This window comes from Delphinapterus leucas, chromosome 14 (genome assembly GCF_059928025.1).
Source record: "Delphinapterus leucas isolate spDelLeu-1000000601 "Yukka" chromosome 14, BTC_Dleu_Yukka2, whole genome shotgun sequence".
NCBI lineage: Eukaryota > Metazoa > Chordata > Mammalia > Artiodactyla > Monodontidae > Delphinapterus > Delphinapterus leucas.
Genome location: NC_143142.1, coordinates 35,262,714 through 35,280,322, shown reverse-complemented (window position 1 = coordinate 35,280,322; position 17,609 = coordinate 35,262,714). Strand labels below are relative to the sequence as shown.

The 17,609-nt window shown below is 37.3% G+C and overlaps 1 protein-coding gene across 2 annotated transcripts in view; it reads left to right on the top strand.

Moving 5' to 3' along the window:
- NDC80 (NDC80 kinetochore complex component) overlaps positions 1-17,609 on the top strand; it is a 61,829-nt gene that overhangs the window by 40,008 nt on the left and 4,212 nt on the right. For both annotated transcript variants that reach the window (XM_089894957.1, XM_022551354.3), the window contains 4 exons: positions 966-1,055; positions 8,312-8,404; positions 8,928-9,058; positions 9,897-9,999. In XM_089894957.1, the coding sequence (XP_089751083.1) occupies positions 966-1,055; positions 8,312-8,404; positions 8,928-9,058; positions 9,897-9,999 (417 nt within the window). The remainder of the gene's footprint in view (positions 1-965; positions 1,056-8,311; positions 8,405-8,927; positions 9,059-9,896; positions 10,000-17,609) is intronic.

Genomic DNA, 17,609 nt, shown 5'->3' with positions numbered 1-17,609 from the left:
GGGAGGGGGAAGTTTCCCTCTCCCAGGCAGTTTTGACAAGCCAGGCTGGAGAAATCACCAGCTGGAAAACTGCTGCCACTGAGAGATCCTGGGACATCTGCCAAAGCAGGCAGAAAGTAAGATTTCTTGCCATGTCAGCCTCTAGGGTCTCTGACTGCAGGATCTGGTGGAAGGGAAAGTGGTGAGAGTCCCTTTTCTCTCAGTTTTGTTATAAGTCCTGCCACAAGAACTCAAGAAGGGTAGCGGGGGAATTTCCCTCTCCCTGACAGTGTTGAGATCTTCCTCGTTCCTTTTGTAGCCTCAGTCCTACATTGTGTGGCTTATTCAACCAGTCCTTGCTGATGGACATTTGCCATGTTTCAAGTCTTCTGCTATTACAACAGAGTTAGAATGAGGAGCAAAAAAATAAAGAAGAGGGACTTACCTGGCGGTCCAGTGGTTAAGACTCTATGCTTCCACTGCAGGGGGCACGGGTTCAATCCAGGGAACTAATATCCCGCATGCCACATGGCGCGGCCAAAAGAATAAATAAGTAAAAATAAAGAAGAAATATAAGCAGATAATTGTAAGACTAAATAATTGAAAAGGATTAAGAGAAAAATGATGCATCTAGAGAGCATAGCATAAAAATAAAAACTACATATAAGCTGTTTTCAAGTGTACTTCAATTAAACCAAGTGTACTTCAATTAAACTAAGTGTACTTATAGAATGTTTAAATAATAACAGCGAATTTCTAGAGTAGAGAAGCAAATCTAGAATTTTGCAATTATTCAAAACCAAAAGCAAGTTACATTCTATAGTTATAGAAATTGCATTAAAAATTTTTTTGTTTTATTTTCTTACTGATGGTGTATTAGATTAAAGATACCATGGCTTCACTTTTTTTCTCCAAAAGGTGCCTCATGAGAGAAATTTTGTAATTACATATGTCATATGTAACCCATATTCCTATGTATTTTATAGGTACCACTCAAAGAACTCTTGAACCAAACTGAAGAAGAAACTAATAAAGCTCTAAATAAAAAGATGGGGTTAGAGGATACTTTAGAACAAGTAAGTAATGAAACAGAGTCATTATAAGCAAACATAACATTTTGTGTTTTCTGATTGATAAGGAATGAATTTTTAATAAAATATTATGAAAAATGAGAGTCAGGTATACCCGTGACCTAGAAATACTTGAAGTAACTTTTTAAGTTACTTAAACATTCTAAGCTTCCCATATCATTGATGATGAAGTGATATGAAACTGAGTAAAGCTTGCTTTTTTTCTAACGGAGAATTGCCTCCTTTAACTTAAGATAATTTAGTAATATTCCTTTTTATAGTAAAAGGGAATTGAGGAGACTACCATAAAAGTAAGTATGTTATCATTTGCAGTTAGAAGCTAACTAACTATGGTACATTAAGAGACTTCCATTTACCAGATTTCTCAGGACCATAGAATTCAGGGAGATTCAACTTTAAATGCCTATAAGAGTCTATTTCCAAAAGTAATTTCAGAAAATTCCTGCTTCTGAGATACTTGCAACATAATATCACCAATATACCTGAGAAAGAATACTATTATATTCAATAACCTTTAGAGTAAACATTGTTATAGTTGATTAAGAAAAGTTAAAAAAAACTTCTCAAATGCAAGCAAAAGGTATTATTTATATAACACCAAACAGTTAAAGGAAACGCCTAGCTAATTCAGCTTTTCGAGAACGATTGTGTTCTGGCTAACAGATTTCAAGATATAAAAGAAATCCTGTCTTTTTTGAGAATACAAACATTTATTTTCTCTCATCTGGAAATAAAATCTATGCATTTCACAGATAACTTTTAAAGTAATTTTGTATTAGAGAGAATTTTTTCACACCTCCCACAAACAGAAAATGTTGTTAGATAAGTGAAGAGTTTCATGATACTATTGTTACTATAATTTGGGCTTTCTACAAATCTGTGGGTTTTGTAACATCACAGTATGGAAAGAAGATAGGAATTCGGGCTGCTTTAACAGGTGTTCCCCAGGGGTGATGGTTGTTTGAGGTAAAGTCTTCCTTTAGCCTGCTTCAGTTCAATTTCTCTCTGGTTGGAATGGGCAATAAACCTGAAGACTCTCAAAAAGGTGTGAATTTCAAGCAATAGGAACCTCTTGACTGAAACATATTTTCAACTGACTTGAAACTTTTTTATGTTTTTTTTTTTTTTTTTTTTTGGCTGCATTGGGTCTTCATTGATGCGCACGGGCTTTCTCTAGTTGTGGCGAGCAGGGGCTACTCTTCGTTGCAGTGCGCAGGCTTCTCATTGAGGTGGCTTCTCTTGTTGAGGAGCACAGGCTCTAGGCACATGGGCTCAGTAGTTGTGGCACGTGGGCTCTAGGTGCATGGGCTTCAGTAGTTGTGGCACGTGGGCTCAGTAGTTGTGGCTCGTGGGCTCTAGAGCGCAGGCTCAGTAGTTGTGGCACACAGGCTTAGTTGCTCCACGACATATGGGATCTTCCCAGATCAAGGATCCAGAGATCGAACCCGTGTCCCCTGCATTGGCAGGTGGATTCTTTTTTTTTTTTTTTAAAAGAATTTAGCCTTGTATGGCTTCCTCTTTTCTTTTTTTTTAAATTTATTTTTGGCTGCGTTGGGTCTTCATTACTGTGTGCGGGCTTTCTCTAGTTGCTGCGAGTGGGGGCTACTCTTAGTTGCAGTGTGTGGGCTTCTCATTGCGGTGGCTTCTCGTTGTGGAGCGTGGGCTCTAGGTGCATGGGCTTCAGTACTTGTGGTGCGTGGGCTCAGTAGTTGTGGCACATGGGCTTAGTTGCTCCACGGCATGTGGGATCTTCCTGGACCAGGGCTTGAGCCCGTGGCCCTTGCGTTGGCAGGCGGATTCTTAACCACTGCGCCACCAGGGAAGCCCCAACAGGTGGATCCTTAAACACTGTGCCACCAAGGAAGTCCCTGACTTGAAACTTTTTAAAAGCTATAGGCAGGAAAGTTTGGACAGGGTGGGAAGGCGATTATGAAATGCCTACAATAGGCTAGGCCCCATATTAATGTTCCAAAGATAAATATAACTAAAGTTTATATGAAATATAAAGCCCATTTGGAGAAGACCAATATATGCAATTATGCTAATCAGAGTTGCATTTTTTTTGCAAAACTCCTTTGGGCATAGAAAAAAATGACTTAATAGAGGGGAACTGAAATTAAGAGGTTAAACCATAGTATTAGAATAGAAAATGAAGAAGGGGACAGGTTTAAGAAATGTTAAGGAGGTAGGACCCAAGCATTTCGTGGCCAAATGAAAGCTAGGAGAGGGGACTTCCCTGGCGGTCCAGCAGTTAAGACTCTGCGCTTCCACTGCAAGGGGCGTGGGTTCGATTCCTGGTCAGGGAACTAACATCCCATATGCCGTGCAGCCAGGCCAAAAAGTTAAAAAAAAAAAAAAAAAGAAAAGAAAGCTAGGAGAGAAAGAAGGATCAACAGTGACTTCCATTTTTCTGGGGTGGGCAACCTAGAGGAGGAAAACCTAGTGCTGGGAGTAACCAGGACAGCTTGGGAGATGAGCTTGCTGTCCACTGACCACAGAAAACCAAAAGGGAGTTGAAGCAATAGATTCAGAACATAAAAGAGATATTGTGTCTGAAAGTACAGATTTTAGGGTCTCTATATGTGATTGTTGAAGCCAGTGATGTGGGTGATATTTCTTAGGGAGAATTGTAGAAGAAAGAGGCAAAGGATTGGCCAAAGAAGGAAATTGTAGGAAAAGCACTTAGAAGAAGTAGACAGAATAGTTGAAGAATAATCAGAAGAGGATATGCTATAAAAGGCAAAGTAGGGAAGACTTTTCAAGAAAGGAGTGATCCTAACTAATCTTTTTGTGGTAAATATTTTACAATATATACATATATCAAATCATCTTGCTGTACATCTTAAACCTATGCAATGTTATACATCAATTATATCTCAATAAAACTGGAAAAAAGGGAGTGGTCAGTGATGTCATATGCTTGAGACTAAAAACTAAAACTATTTTTTCTAATTTGACAAGTAGTTTAACCAAGTTAAGATGGCATAAGGTAAAATAGCATTTGAAATAGTAAAGGTTAAACAGAAATTAATAGATTAAAATAACAAAACTAATCAATCTGATAAGTACTTTAAAATAATTGCCAAAACCGTTCAAGAAAAAGCAGGAAAAAACAAAATGAGAAATGGAAACACTATAAATACGGAGGGAATTTATAAGGCTAGTGTAACCCTCATACTGCAACCTAACGAAGATTATCACAAAAGAAGAAATTTAAACCAATCATACTTATGAATAAAGTGTAAAGTTTAAATTAAATATTAGCAATTGAAATTTGTTTAGCAAACTTTTTTAAGAGTCTGCTGTACATGCCTGTACTGTAATCAGTGTTGGTGATATAATATCTGCCTTTGTGAATTCTTATTTTGTGTGGAAAGGTGGACATGAAAACAATCACTTTCATCATAATACTTTTGGAGTGTAAATACAGCATGCCGTGGATACTTATAATACACCAAAGATAAGCACAAGGTTCTTTCTGAAGGAAGTGGTAGGTGAGCTGAGTGATGAATAACAAGTAGGAGTTGGCCAGTGGATACATGAAAGGATACACACACATCCCTACTGCTGAAGGCCCAGAGACCAAAGAGCATGGCATGTTAAAGAATTACCATGAAAAAAAAAAAAAGAATTACCATGAGTTTAAGTATCAATAGGATAGAGGCGAAGCCTGGAGAAACAAAAACCTAATTCTGAAGAGACTTACTTGTTCTTGCTTACTGGTTGAATTTTTATTCTATAGGTAGCAGGGACCATTGAAGGTTTTTAAGCAAGGGAATAAAAGCTGTGTATCTTAGTAAGCTCACAGTGTTGACATTTTGAAGAACAGGTTAGAGGTACATGAGACTAGAGACACACAAGAGATCTAACAGTATCCTGAGCCATAAGGATTCAAACCAACGCTACTGCAGTGAGGATGGAGAAAAGAGATTTAAAGATTGAAACAACAGGGAATCCCCTGGGGGTCCAGTGGTTAGGACTCCTCGCTCTCACTGCTGAGGGCCCGGAGTTCGATCCCTGGTCGGGGAACTAAAAATCCCACAAGCTGCACAGCGCGGCCAAAAAAAAAGAATTGAAACAGCATAATTTAGTGGTCCACTTGGATGTGAAGGTTAAGGAAGAGTGAGAAATTAAGAATGTCCAGGTGTCCAGCTTTGGTATATGGTATTAAAGAAAAATTATTTATGATGCTTGTTAGTGGTGATAAGGCAGACTTTATTCAAGGGGGGGCTATTACAGTGAGGTTTTGTAGTAGGCTAGGCTCATTCCAAATACAGCAAAGAAAAGTGGGAATTTATAGCCAGGGAGCAGAGTGGGGATCAGTGGATGGAAAATTACTGAGAGGAAATATCAGGGTAAGGGGGGATTCTGGCTAAACCAACCTAACAGGTTTCTTGCTGAAGGCAGGCCAAGGTGATCAGCCATCACCTGGGGCGTGGTAGAGGATGAGGAACCAGATCAGTTATTCGGGATGGGAGATTCTGGTTAAAGTGACTTAGCAGGATTCTTGCTTAAAATTGGATAATACAGAGACAAACATGAACGCCCGAAAGTCAGCCTAATTGAGAAGAGAGTTCAGAAGATCCTGAGTAGTTTGGTCAAAGAGAGATTCTTTGTCAATGGTGATGTCCTAAAACCTTGATAAAGAATACAAAGAAGGTTGTAGAACAGAGAATTTCAGGCTGGGATATGCTGTTTCAGGTCTCTGGGATATCAAAGTAGAGAATGTCCAGTAAGCAGTTGGGGTTTGGAAATAATATAGATACAGATAGATATTTTTAGCATACATGTAATTACAGTCAGGAGATTCCCCAGGTGTGAGAATGAGAGAGAGCTCTCCTAAGTGAGCGAATGAGAATACAGCCAAGGTGAGAATACTAGGAGAACATCCACATCCAAAGTACAAGCAGAGAAAGAGAAATCTATAAGAAAGAATTAGAAGGACCTCCCAAGACTTAAAGAGGAAACCAGGAGTTTCCATGGTCTTAAAAACCAAGGAAGAAGGTTTCAGTAGGGAGTGATCAGTAACTACAAATGTTACTCAGATTAAGTCTGAAAGGTGCGTGTTGGCTTTAGCCGTAAAGGTGTTCCTCATGACATTTGCAAGAGCAACTTCATGAACCAGAAGAGCCAGAAAGCATATTACTGGTGGAGTTTGAATGGTAAAAGAGGAAGATACTATAATCTGAAAAGGTAGTTCTTCAGGGACTACTACAAATCTATTGCAAATGTTTGAATCTAAGGAAGGGAGATGGAACAGTAGCTGGAAAGTGGTGTGTGGGAAAGATTTTTGGTTTTTTGTGTGTAATTTGTTTGTTTGTTTGTTTATGGGAGGGGTTTGTTTGGTTTTAATGACGAGGGAGAGAGTTCATGGAAAGAGGGTAAAGTTTAAAAAATTAGGAACGAAAGGAATTGATGGATTTGAGCCTGGTTGTGAAGAAATAAAAACGCATGAGATCCAGAGAAGAGCTGGAGGGGTTACTTCTCTTCATGAAGAAAATGTGTGCCCTGCATCCTGAAACTGACTGGAAGGAAGAAGGAAAGGTCTCATGCTGGTTGGTTGGTTGACTGGAGGCAGTCTAGTGGCTTCTGTCATCTCAATTATAGAAGAAAAAAAATCATCTAATTAATTAATGGTATCTTCTTTGCTTATAAGCAACTTGAGAGCTAAGAAAGAAGGGAGGGGGGGAAAGAGGGAAGGAAATTTGGAAAGAGAGGAAGGGAAGAAGGAAGGGAGGGAGGGAGGAAACCAAATCTTAGTAGGTCTTAGGGATTGCAGAATTATTGGTGATTGTTATTTTCTTTAATGCTTCCCCTGTTTACCACAGTGGAAATGTGTACTTTTGTAGTCGGGGAAAAAAATGTTTAATTAATTGATGTAACTTTAGTAAAGCTGACATGGAAAGTAGAGCTGCTCAGATAAAAGTAAACAACACATTTGATCAACCAGGAGGGCCTAGTGGAAGTTCTGATTATTTGGGTGTTGATTGGTCTTAATGCAGATGAGTTTAATGAAACAGTTTGTTCACTTCAGAAGTAGCATATCTTTAGACTGGAAGCAAAGTTTATAGCTTCAGTAGCTCTGGTCTTTAAAATGTGAAAGACAAGTGGTATTAGAAAAAGACCTTAGAATTAGTTTTGAGTTCTGGGCGTATGCTAGTTGTGTGATCCTGAGTAAACAGCATTCTTTCCAGCCCACTCTTCTCTTCTTGTAAATAAGAAAGGAATGTCCCTTACAAGGGACTTTGGATGACTGAACGAGACGTACTATATGCAAGAAAAGAAAAGGGGAAAAAAAAAGTACTATGTGCAGGTTTCTTTAATAAGTTTGGTCATTTTACCATCCTATCTTTTGCCAAATAACAATAGTTTCACTAAATTTTTCCCAAAAGGTATATATTTTTTTAATTTATGTATGTGTAGAATCATCCTTTTAAAGAAAGATGTCAACTATTTTCTGTTTCCTGTTGGAAATATTATCATCTTGATCTAGCTGAAAAACATTCTCTATTAATTACCAATATCAACTGGTATCAGCACTTGTCAACAGGAAATGAACTTCAGAAACACTTTTTTCTTTTTTTTTTAGAAACACTTTTTTTTTTCCCAGTTTTGGTTTCATCAGATCTTAAAGCTCAAGCTTGAACAAGATTAAATGTAGTTACTTTATTACTCTTTGGAAGAATGCATTGACTATAACCAATTAGCAAATATTATCAAACAAAATCAATATAAATAGTTCTCTTTAACATCCCAGAAAGTGAACACACAAATGAAATCTAGATAACTAACTCAAGTAGATAAAATCTAAATAAAGTGAGACTTCAAAACTAGAGAGCAAAACAATTTGTATTTATTAAGTTAATATAAGAATATTAATTATATGTAATACTTGTATAATATATATGAGATCTTAAAAAGTACTCCCACAGCTACTAGTGGAAAAACAGATATTGGTATCTTTATTTTAGTGAGAATTAGGCCAGATTTTTAATTCCTAACTAATGCCCTACTATACCACTCTGCATTTAAATATTATGTATTAAAAAACATGTCTTCTTGAAATTAACTTCTCTTTGGGAAATAATAAATTTATAGGACAAATAAAAGGTAAGAGCCCACGAGAACTAGAAGAAATAACATGGATTAGTTAGTTGATTGATAACATAAAAGTTTTATAACTTGTTAAAATTTTTTTGATGTGTAGTTATGATTTCTCAACCAAAGTTTTATTCCTCAAGTTAAATACAATGATCACAGAAAGCAGGAGAAGTGTGCGAACTCTGAAAGAAGAAGTTCAAAAGCTGGATGATCTTCACCAACAAAAAGTTAAGGTAAGAACTTTGCCCATTTGTTTAGGTTATCCAAAGCCATGTCATGGTTAATGGACTAGGCATCTATTCTGACATCAAACTGAAATTTTTAAGCTATATCCTATAACTTGTCTTTAGTTTAATCTTCTCACCCAAAGTTTATTTTAAGGAGTTATTTTATTTTGTTTTTCTAGAGGACTTTTTTCTGGAATTCAGCTATTCTACCATAGAACATGTTTAGTATTCCATTAATATTTTATACTTGCATTTGTGATTCAGTATATTTCCTGTAGTACAGACTTGAAATTACTGCTAAATGAATTCTGTATAGGCCTATTGAAAAGGTCACATTTATGTTTATAGTATAAAATTTCCAAAAGACCATTTTAAAAGTCTCTTACATGTAAAGCAGTAAGCATCCTGCAAATACAAATGATGGTACAACCTGATTTTTTTAAATGCTTTACATACATTTTTTTAAATCCTCCTGGAGTTTGTAGAATGTGAATACTGAAAAAACTTAACCATGACTTTATCCTGATAGGAAGCTGAGGAAGAGGACAAAAAATGTGCCAATGAGCTGGAGTCCTTGGAGAAACACAAGCACCTGCTGGAGAGTGCAGTTAACGAGGGCCTCAGTGAAGCTATGAATGAGTTAGATGCTATTCAGCGGGAGTAAGTTCATCTTCCCAAGATTTGTAATGTTTATTTTCAGTTTAGTTACTTAACATTTATATAAAACTAGGCCTAAGTTTATTTGCTTTAATTTATATTATAGAGCTATTTGGGGCAGAGGGAGTGATGAGCAGAACTTAAGCAGAACAGCTTGAGACACTTGAGATACTTTCCCTAGATAAATACATTCTGCTACCATTATAGCTATTGCCCCCCTATTATCTTTTCAGTCAGAAGGGGACTGAATAGCTAACCCATAGGCTCTATGTTAATTTATATTAAAATACACTTTTTTTCTTTTAAGTGTTAAGGGGCCCTCAAAAAAACTACAAAATAAACTTTCTTTGAGGTTGGAAGTATCCAACCTTAAGAAATCACACCTTAATCCTTAAGAAAATCACACCTCTTTGTTTCCTTATTTGTAGCCTAGGGACAGAAAACTTAGTTGAAGGTATCTTTGGCATATAGTCTTTGTTTTTAATTTAAATTTGAATGCCTAAGACTCCTATTTCCTCATTCATATGTATTTAATGTCTTGTCCCTGATTAAGTTTACAATCCTTTTAGAGACTCAGGTAAACAATTTGCTCCCAAGCTTTGTATATTAAAGCATGAGGTTTTGGTGCTGTTTTGTGCTGTTGCTTGCATGGGATCTTTGAAAATGTTTTTATTTCTGTTTTAATGATTGTGAACTGGACCTTTGTGAATGATACACTGGGCAAGCAGCACCTATACCAATCACAGCCTGGTTTTATTGAATATAAAAAGAAGTGAGGTAGCTAGAACTGATATATTAGGTTTTGTCCTAGACAATTCAAACAAGAGTTTTTATCCTACAGATGCCAACTAGTTGTGCAGACCACAACTGAAGAAAGACGAAAAGTGGGAAATAACTTGCAGCGTCTTTTAGAGATGGTTGCTACACACGTAGGGTCTGTAGAGGTAAGTGTGTGAAGGTCTTTCCTACATTCTAAGAAAGCTTTTTAAAACTTTTATGTATTTCTGTTTTGTTTCTACAGAAATTAAATGATAAATTTTATTTCTGTGGAAAATATGATCTAGTAAAAATTTATCAGAAGAATTTTGTGTAGCAGTGTGCATTTCGTAAAGTGATCTGTTTTACATAGGTTTACTATATAACCCAGCAGTTCCACTCCTAGGTATCAGCCCACCAAAAGGAATGAAAATATATGTCCATACAAAGACTTGTAGACAAATGTTCATAGCAACATTATTCATAATAGCCAAAAAGTGTAAACAACCCAAATATTTATTAACTGGTGAATGATATACCCATATATTGGAATATGATTCAGCAATAAAAGGAAAGAAGCACTTACGCATGCTACAACATGAACGAATGTCAAAAACATTATGCTCAGTAAAAGATGTGAAAGCCTACATATTTATGACTAACTAATATAAAATGTTCCAAAAAGGCAAATCCACAGAGTTGGAAAGTAGATTTATGGTTGCCAGGAGCTGGGGTGGGAATAAGGGCAGATGGGCACAAAGATTGTGGTGAGGGTTGTGCAACTCTGTCACTTAATTATTAAGTTACTCTTCTTGTTGCTTAAGGTACAAGCCCTTAATAAAAAATAATCTGTTTTATTTGCATAAACAACATACAATGATATTTATTACATCAACAGTATATAATGATGTTGTGCCAGGCCGTATTCTACGTACTGAAAACATATTAGTACGTTTAAGATTTAATTATGATTAAGATGAAAGAGCATGTGTTAATAACAAATATTTTTCCTGTTACAAAGCAAGATTCAACTGAATAAATTTGAAGGTCAAATTGGCTTTATTCAGTGATTCATGTGTTGGGCAGCATCCCTTCTAGCAAATAGAAAGGAGCTCCAAGGAGTACAGAAAGGAAAAGGTTTTCAAAGGCAGAGGGGGAGTGGGACAAAGAAGACATAAATTTAACAAGGATTATTTCAGGCAAGGTGGCAAGGTCACCTCCCTCTGTGGGACAAAGATTCTATTAGACAGATTACCTCACTGGTCCTGACCAGGAAATTCCAGAAGGACCAGTTAGATTACAGTCCTGGGGTAGGTTGAAACTGCAGTTAGGTTAGGTATCGAGTCCTAGTTTGGTGACATGAACTTAGCACGAGTGACTCCATTTTGGGCCTGTGGTTCCTTTTTAACAGTTCCCCCCTTTTGATCACACTCTCAGCTTGTCTGAGAGAGTCATGATCAAAATTTAAGGGGTTAGCACCACTCTCAACTATTGCTTGCAGTTTTTGTTGATGCTTTGTGTGGTATTCATAGGTCGTGATGTTCTTGCTTAATCCATGTAATATTCACAGATCCCAGCTCCAAGTTCACAATTGTTGATTTGGTCATTCTCTTTGCTTCTTTACTGATTTTCCAGTCTTAGGGAAATCATTTGCTTGTTGGTTAGCAGCTGCAAACATGCATTTAAAGCTTTTAAGAGAATGCAACGCACTGGGGAGACCATTATGATTATAATAAGCAAGATAATCCCCAGTGTTTGAAGTGCACTTTGAAGCCATGGTCCCCAAAACCCAAACCAATCGAAGCCAAATAAGTCAAAGACCCCACTGAAGGAGTCGCCTTTTTAAGCCAAGTGGCTCGCTCAGTGATCTTATGTTAACTGAGTTTCAACTTCCGCAGAAGTGGTAATCCAGGTGTAGCAGGTGGCGTTGGCCACAGCACAAACAGTTCCTGGCTCAGCTAAAATATAATCAAGGACTATCCTGTTATCAAGAACAATTTCAGCCATAGAGTCTAAGGATTTTTGTTGGGCAGTTGTTGCTTTAGCGGCAAATTCCATAATGCTTTCAAGAGTTAACGAGAGGTTCCTGATCATAGCCTCAATTGCAGTAACTCCTACCCAGGGAAGGTAGGGTTCTCTCAAAGGAATCAAATCCAGAGTCATGAATCCCTCCTGGTAATTCCCATTTGAATCTGTGCTCAGTACTGGAAATGTGACAGCCATTGAGACCAGTAAAATTTTAAGGATCTGTAGAACACACAGGCAGCTTTATTCTGGTTACCCTTGCCTTGTGTCACTTTGTATACAGCCTGGATGCCAAATTCCCCAAGTTTGGGGTTATTAACCAGAAATGAAGAAATAGACCAGGGATCTCTTGCATCATGAACCTATCAGAGTGTTTTGTTTTTTTAATGACCGATCAAGCAATACGAAATGTTACCCCCCTGAGCATTGACCTGGGAGATACAAATAATGGCATTATCTTTTCAGGCCAATGCCAGAATAAAGGAAAGAAAGAGAAGAAGGGGTTTCATGTTTAGTTAAAGCATGAATCTTGATCCAGCATCTTGGGAGGAAGCATTCTACTTGAGTGTCAGCTGCTTCTCTTCCTATCAGTTTGATTTGGAGGTCTCCAGCGTTTATATAGGACCAGATGTCAGGTGGAGCCTTCTTCAGCTGGAGATGTATATCTGAGATTCACGTCCCTGAAATTTGGCTGCCATCTGGGTAGTGAGGAGGATCTGTTATAATTCTCGTCCAAGGAAATTCAAGGCAGTCTTTATTATTACTGACTCTAAATTAGAAGTGTAGGAGAAATTTGGAAATGTTAGTTTGGAGGGTTGTAGCCAGATATTTGAGGAGCTAGAAGAATTTAGGATCCAGTCCAATTTACAGATATGTGACAAAACCTCAAAGACAATTAACAGGACTGGAATCTAATATCCACAAAGGTGCAGGCATAACTTTTCTCTCTGCAATTATCCCTGCTTATTTTTTCCATGGGTAATCACAGTAAAACTAATTTGTCTGCATTAAATTTGGCTTGGTTATTTACAGAAGCGCAGCAAGAATAGTGATTGACCATGTAAGTTCTTTTTAAGACTGCTTTGCTAGAACCTTGTAAGCAAGGTACCAGGTCAAGTTTTCAAGGGGCTTTATTGGTTCCATAAAGTCAAACTTAATTCCTTAAAACTGTCTCGTCCCATCTGAGTTTATGTACATCTCTGTCAAATATGACAATCCAGTTAAAGCCTTGGTAATATAGCCAATGTTTCCAGTCGTATCCTGATACAAGAACAGATTCATATTGAACTTATGCAAATAACTTAATTATATTGCCATGAAAAGAATATTTAAGAGTTTCTGAATTCTGGAGTGTTCAGGTAGGGAGAAAAAGTAAATGTTTCATCTTAGTTTACAAAGATATACTTTACCAATTGCTGTTAAGTCATAAATGGCTTAAGAGAAAAGGTTTCCTTAAATCTGGAAAAACAAAAAAATTAAGAAACCAGCAATGTTTTACAACAAAAAGTCATAAAAATTTTAATCATCCTCCTCAGTTCATTCAGTCCCGTGTCATTAATTCTTGTTCTGCTTAAATCTTGTATTTCCATTAATTCTGGAAATTCTTACACAGTTCATTTTTATGATCTTCAAAGTTCTCAGAAACCTGTGCTTTTCAAAAGTCCTTTCCGTGAATCTTCTTGAAGATGAAGCACTTTTGTAGGAACACTTTTACAAAAGCATCTGAGGAAAACAATAACTGTCTGAAATGACAGAAGACTTTTTTTAAATGCCCATTGTTAAAGATTTAATAAGAGTTTATTATAATGGAATTGACAAGGAAATTTCCTTATCAAAAGGTTTTAAAATACTTGGTCAGACAGGTCACTGTGAAACAATACTTAAGTTATTTATCTAACCATAGTGACAGAGTCTTAGAAGGCAAATGCAGAAAGTTAAATAGTTGCCAAAACAAACAAACAAAACAATAGCTGTTTTAATAAGGAAGACTGTTTTAATAGGAAGACTATTTTTAATAAGGAATAAGCTGTTTTAATAAGGAAGACTCAGTTTTCTTAAGTAATCAAAGAACTGATTTAAAAAACATGAAACACAGGAAATTATTTTGACAAGACACAAAATCTTTCTTTCCTTGGCAGATTGCTTAAAAGATCAAGAAAAACCTTTGAATCACTTACTAGAAGCAGACCAATAGTCCAAGAAATTTTTATTCTTTTAACAGATGAAAGAAATTTAAGGGTTTTTGTTTTAATTTTATTTTTGGCTGCGTTGGGTCTTCGCTGGCTGCGCACGGGCTTTCTCTGGTTGCGGTGAGCGGGGGCTACTCTTCATGTGGTGCGTGGGCTTCTCATCACGGTGGCTTCTCTTGTTGCAGAGCACAGGCTCTAGGTGCATGGGCTTAAGTAGTTGTGGCACGTGGGCTCAGTAGTTGTGGCACATGGACTTAGTTGCTCCACGGCATGTGGGATCTTCCTGGACCAGGGCTTGAACCCACGTCCCCTGCATTGTCAGGCGGACTCCACTGCACCACCAAGGAAGCCCCAGAAATTTAAGTTTTAATTTTACATTTTAAAATTTTTAAATGTTAAATTTAAAATTAAAAAAAAAAAAATTTACTGATTTTAAAGCTTATTTTTAAAATCCTAATAATAAATTCATTCTGTCTTTCCCAGTTTGATCATGCATAAATTCCTTTCACGAGATTCCTTTTCTATAAACCTTCTACAGCTATCTTTTTATTTCTAGTAACTTTAATTACATATGTATTAGAATTTTTAACCCTTAAAAACCTTAATTGCTGGTGGAAACTAAGAAGTAAGCAATTGTGACTCACACTGGTATTCTGTGGCTTGGCAAATTTATAAATGCTTTTTATAATTTCTAAAAATGCATATTTTCTCATAGTAAATTTCTCTATATGTGGCACTGGACATGTTTACCAATAGACCCAAATACCTTTAGTTTTTCTGTAAAAGCGTTACCTCAAAATTGGGCTTGCCTCTTGGTGGGTATCGAGCCAAAAGACACAACCAAGCCCAAGACTGGGGGAAGGAAGGATTTATGATTACTTGCAACACGTAAGGAGAACACCAGGGATCTTTCCCAAAGCAGTGTCTCCCCAAACAGCAAAGTTGGGGAAGTTTTAAGCTAAGGGTACATACATATTCATGAAGGGGCTTGGGCAGTCCACAGAGTCCAGACTTTACTTGCTTCAAGCCACAAGTGTCAGAAAAGGTCAACATCATCGTCCCTTAGGTTCCAGTTGATCTGGAGGTTGAGCACTTCAGGCTAATGTTCCACATTGAAACAGAACTGGAAGTCTTTACAACAGATAAAATACCTTTGCTATTGTCATTTCTCTTGTCTGATAACAATTTGTTTCTGCATTCTTCTGTTCCCTTAAGATCATTAATTATTGAGACCTGTTCAAGGGCAAGCACTGAGGCCAGGCTTAGATCACAAAATGACTTTGGCCAAAAATCGTTTCTCTTACGTCAAGAAAGCCATGCCTGATTTTCTTTCTATATTCTGGTGTGTGTGTGTAAATGTCTTTTTTATATTCTATGTGTGTAAATGTCTATTTTATATTCTAAATATTACTAAGACCAGTGTCAAAGAGTGTACTGGTTATGTTTTCTTCTAGGAGTTTCATGGTTTCCAGTCATCCATTTAGGTCTTTAATCCCATTTTGAGTTTATTTTTGTATTGAATATATGGTGTTAAAATGTTCTAATATCATTCTTTTACATGTAGCTGCCCAGTTTTCCCAGCACCACTTAATGAAGAGACCATCTTTTCTCCAGTCTATATTCTTACTTCCTTTGTCATAGATTAATTGCCCATAAGTACATGGGTTTATTTCTGGGCTGTCTATCTGTTCCATTGATCTATGTGTCTGTTCTTGTGCTAGTACCATACTGTTCTGATTACTGTATCTTTGTAGTGTAATCTGATGTCAGGGAACATGATACTTACAGCTCTGTTCTTTCTCAAGATTTTTTTTGGCTATTTGAGGTCTTTTGTGTTTCTGTACAAATTTTTAAATTATTTGTTCTAGGTCTATGAAAAATGCAATTGATAGCCTGATAGGGATTGCATTGAATCTGTAGATTGCCTTGGGTAATATGGTCATTTTAACAATATTCTTCTAATCCAAGAAAATGGTATATCTTTCCAACTATTTGTGTCATCTTCAGTTTCTTTCGTCAGTGTCTAATAGTTTTCTGAGTATAGGTCTTTTACCTCCTTAGGTAGGTTTATTCCTAGCTATTTTATTCTTTTTAATGCAGTGGTAAATGGGATTGTTTCCCAAATTTCTCTTTGTGATAGTTCATTATTAGTGTATAGAAATGCAATAGATTTCTGTATATTAATTTTGTAATTAAGAGGCATCCCCAAAAATGGTGCAAAAGATATTTTATATTCCTCTCTCTACTGGGTACTACAAACAGAGGTCCAGGAGATCTGACTATAGTAAGAATTCTTACCCTTAGGAAGCTTCTGCCGATTTTCCCAGGATCTCATCTGCAGACTCCGAGTGGGGTTTTAAAGTATTTTCATTTCCCTTGGCTGTTCAAGGAAATAATATAGCAGTTTACCAGAAAATCCCTGACTTCTGTCAGCTCTGGGAGGGCCCCATATGGAGGCCCTCTCTTGAAGGCAGACATGGTTGCATCTGTAGGGCCATTCACTTGGCGACTTTTGTTTATGGTTTTGTAAGTCTCTTCAGAGTAGAAAGAGAGAGGATTACTAAATGAATACTCAAGTAAAGGAGGATAAAGGGCAGCAGCAGGAGTTATGTCAGTCTTCTAGTCTTTTGTTTTAAGTGCCTCTTATGTCTTTTTCATTAGCCTTTTGCAACAAACCTTTCAATGAACTATTTTGCAATTTTGAAGCTTTTTAGAGGCTTTTGTGTACTTTTTAAGTGCACTTCTTAAATTATCTATTTAATTGGAACTTTCCTCATGATGGCCACTGTACTTTCCCCGAGGGCTGGTGGCAGTTTGGTAGGACCCTGGCCACAAATGCAGTTCAGCACACACTTCTGTCAGGCAGGCCATATTTTGGGGCTCGCAATCTGGTGGTTACCAAGCCAAGTCCTCAAGACACAAAATTCCAGGTTGTCTTTAGTAAAATTTTGGCCATCTTTGTAGATATTTATAGCTTCTGAGACCATAAGCAGGTATGTCTGAAGGTAGTGTACTTAACTCTTTTGATTTTAAGGATCTTATTTTTATTTCTATTTATTTGGTTTTTTATTTGTTAGTTTAAGGATTTTTTTGTTTTTGTTTTTGTTTTGCGGTACGTGGACCTCTCACTGTTGTGGCCTCTCCCATTGCGGAGCACAGGCTCCGGACGCGCAGGCTCAGTGGCCATGGCTCACGGGCCCAGCCGCTCCGCGGCATGTGGGATCCTCCCGGACTGGGGCAGAACCCATATCCCCTGCATCGGCAGGTGGACTCTTAACCACTGCGCCACCAGGGAAGCCCTGTTTAAGTTTTGAGGGGTATTTTGTTTGGGTTTTTAATTTGTTTTTGTAGGGGTTTTTTTTGGGGGAGGAAGTTCTTCCAAGGTCACCATTATAAGTAATAGCCTTTGCTTAAAACAAAATTTTATTCATCTGAGGCCTCACACTGGACCCAGTCCACCTAAATCAGACCCAGTCCAATTCCAGACCCAGTTGGTTCTTAAGTTGGACCGTGTCCTACTCCAGCTGGTAACACCAGTTTCCAGTGTGTCACCTGGGGGGTGGGAAAAGGATTGAGCCAGCAAA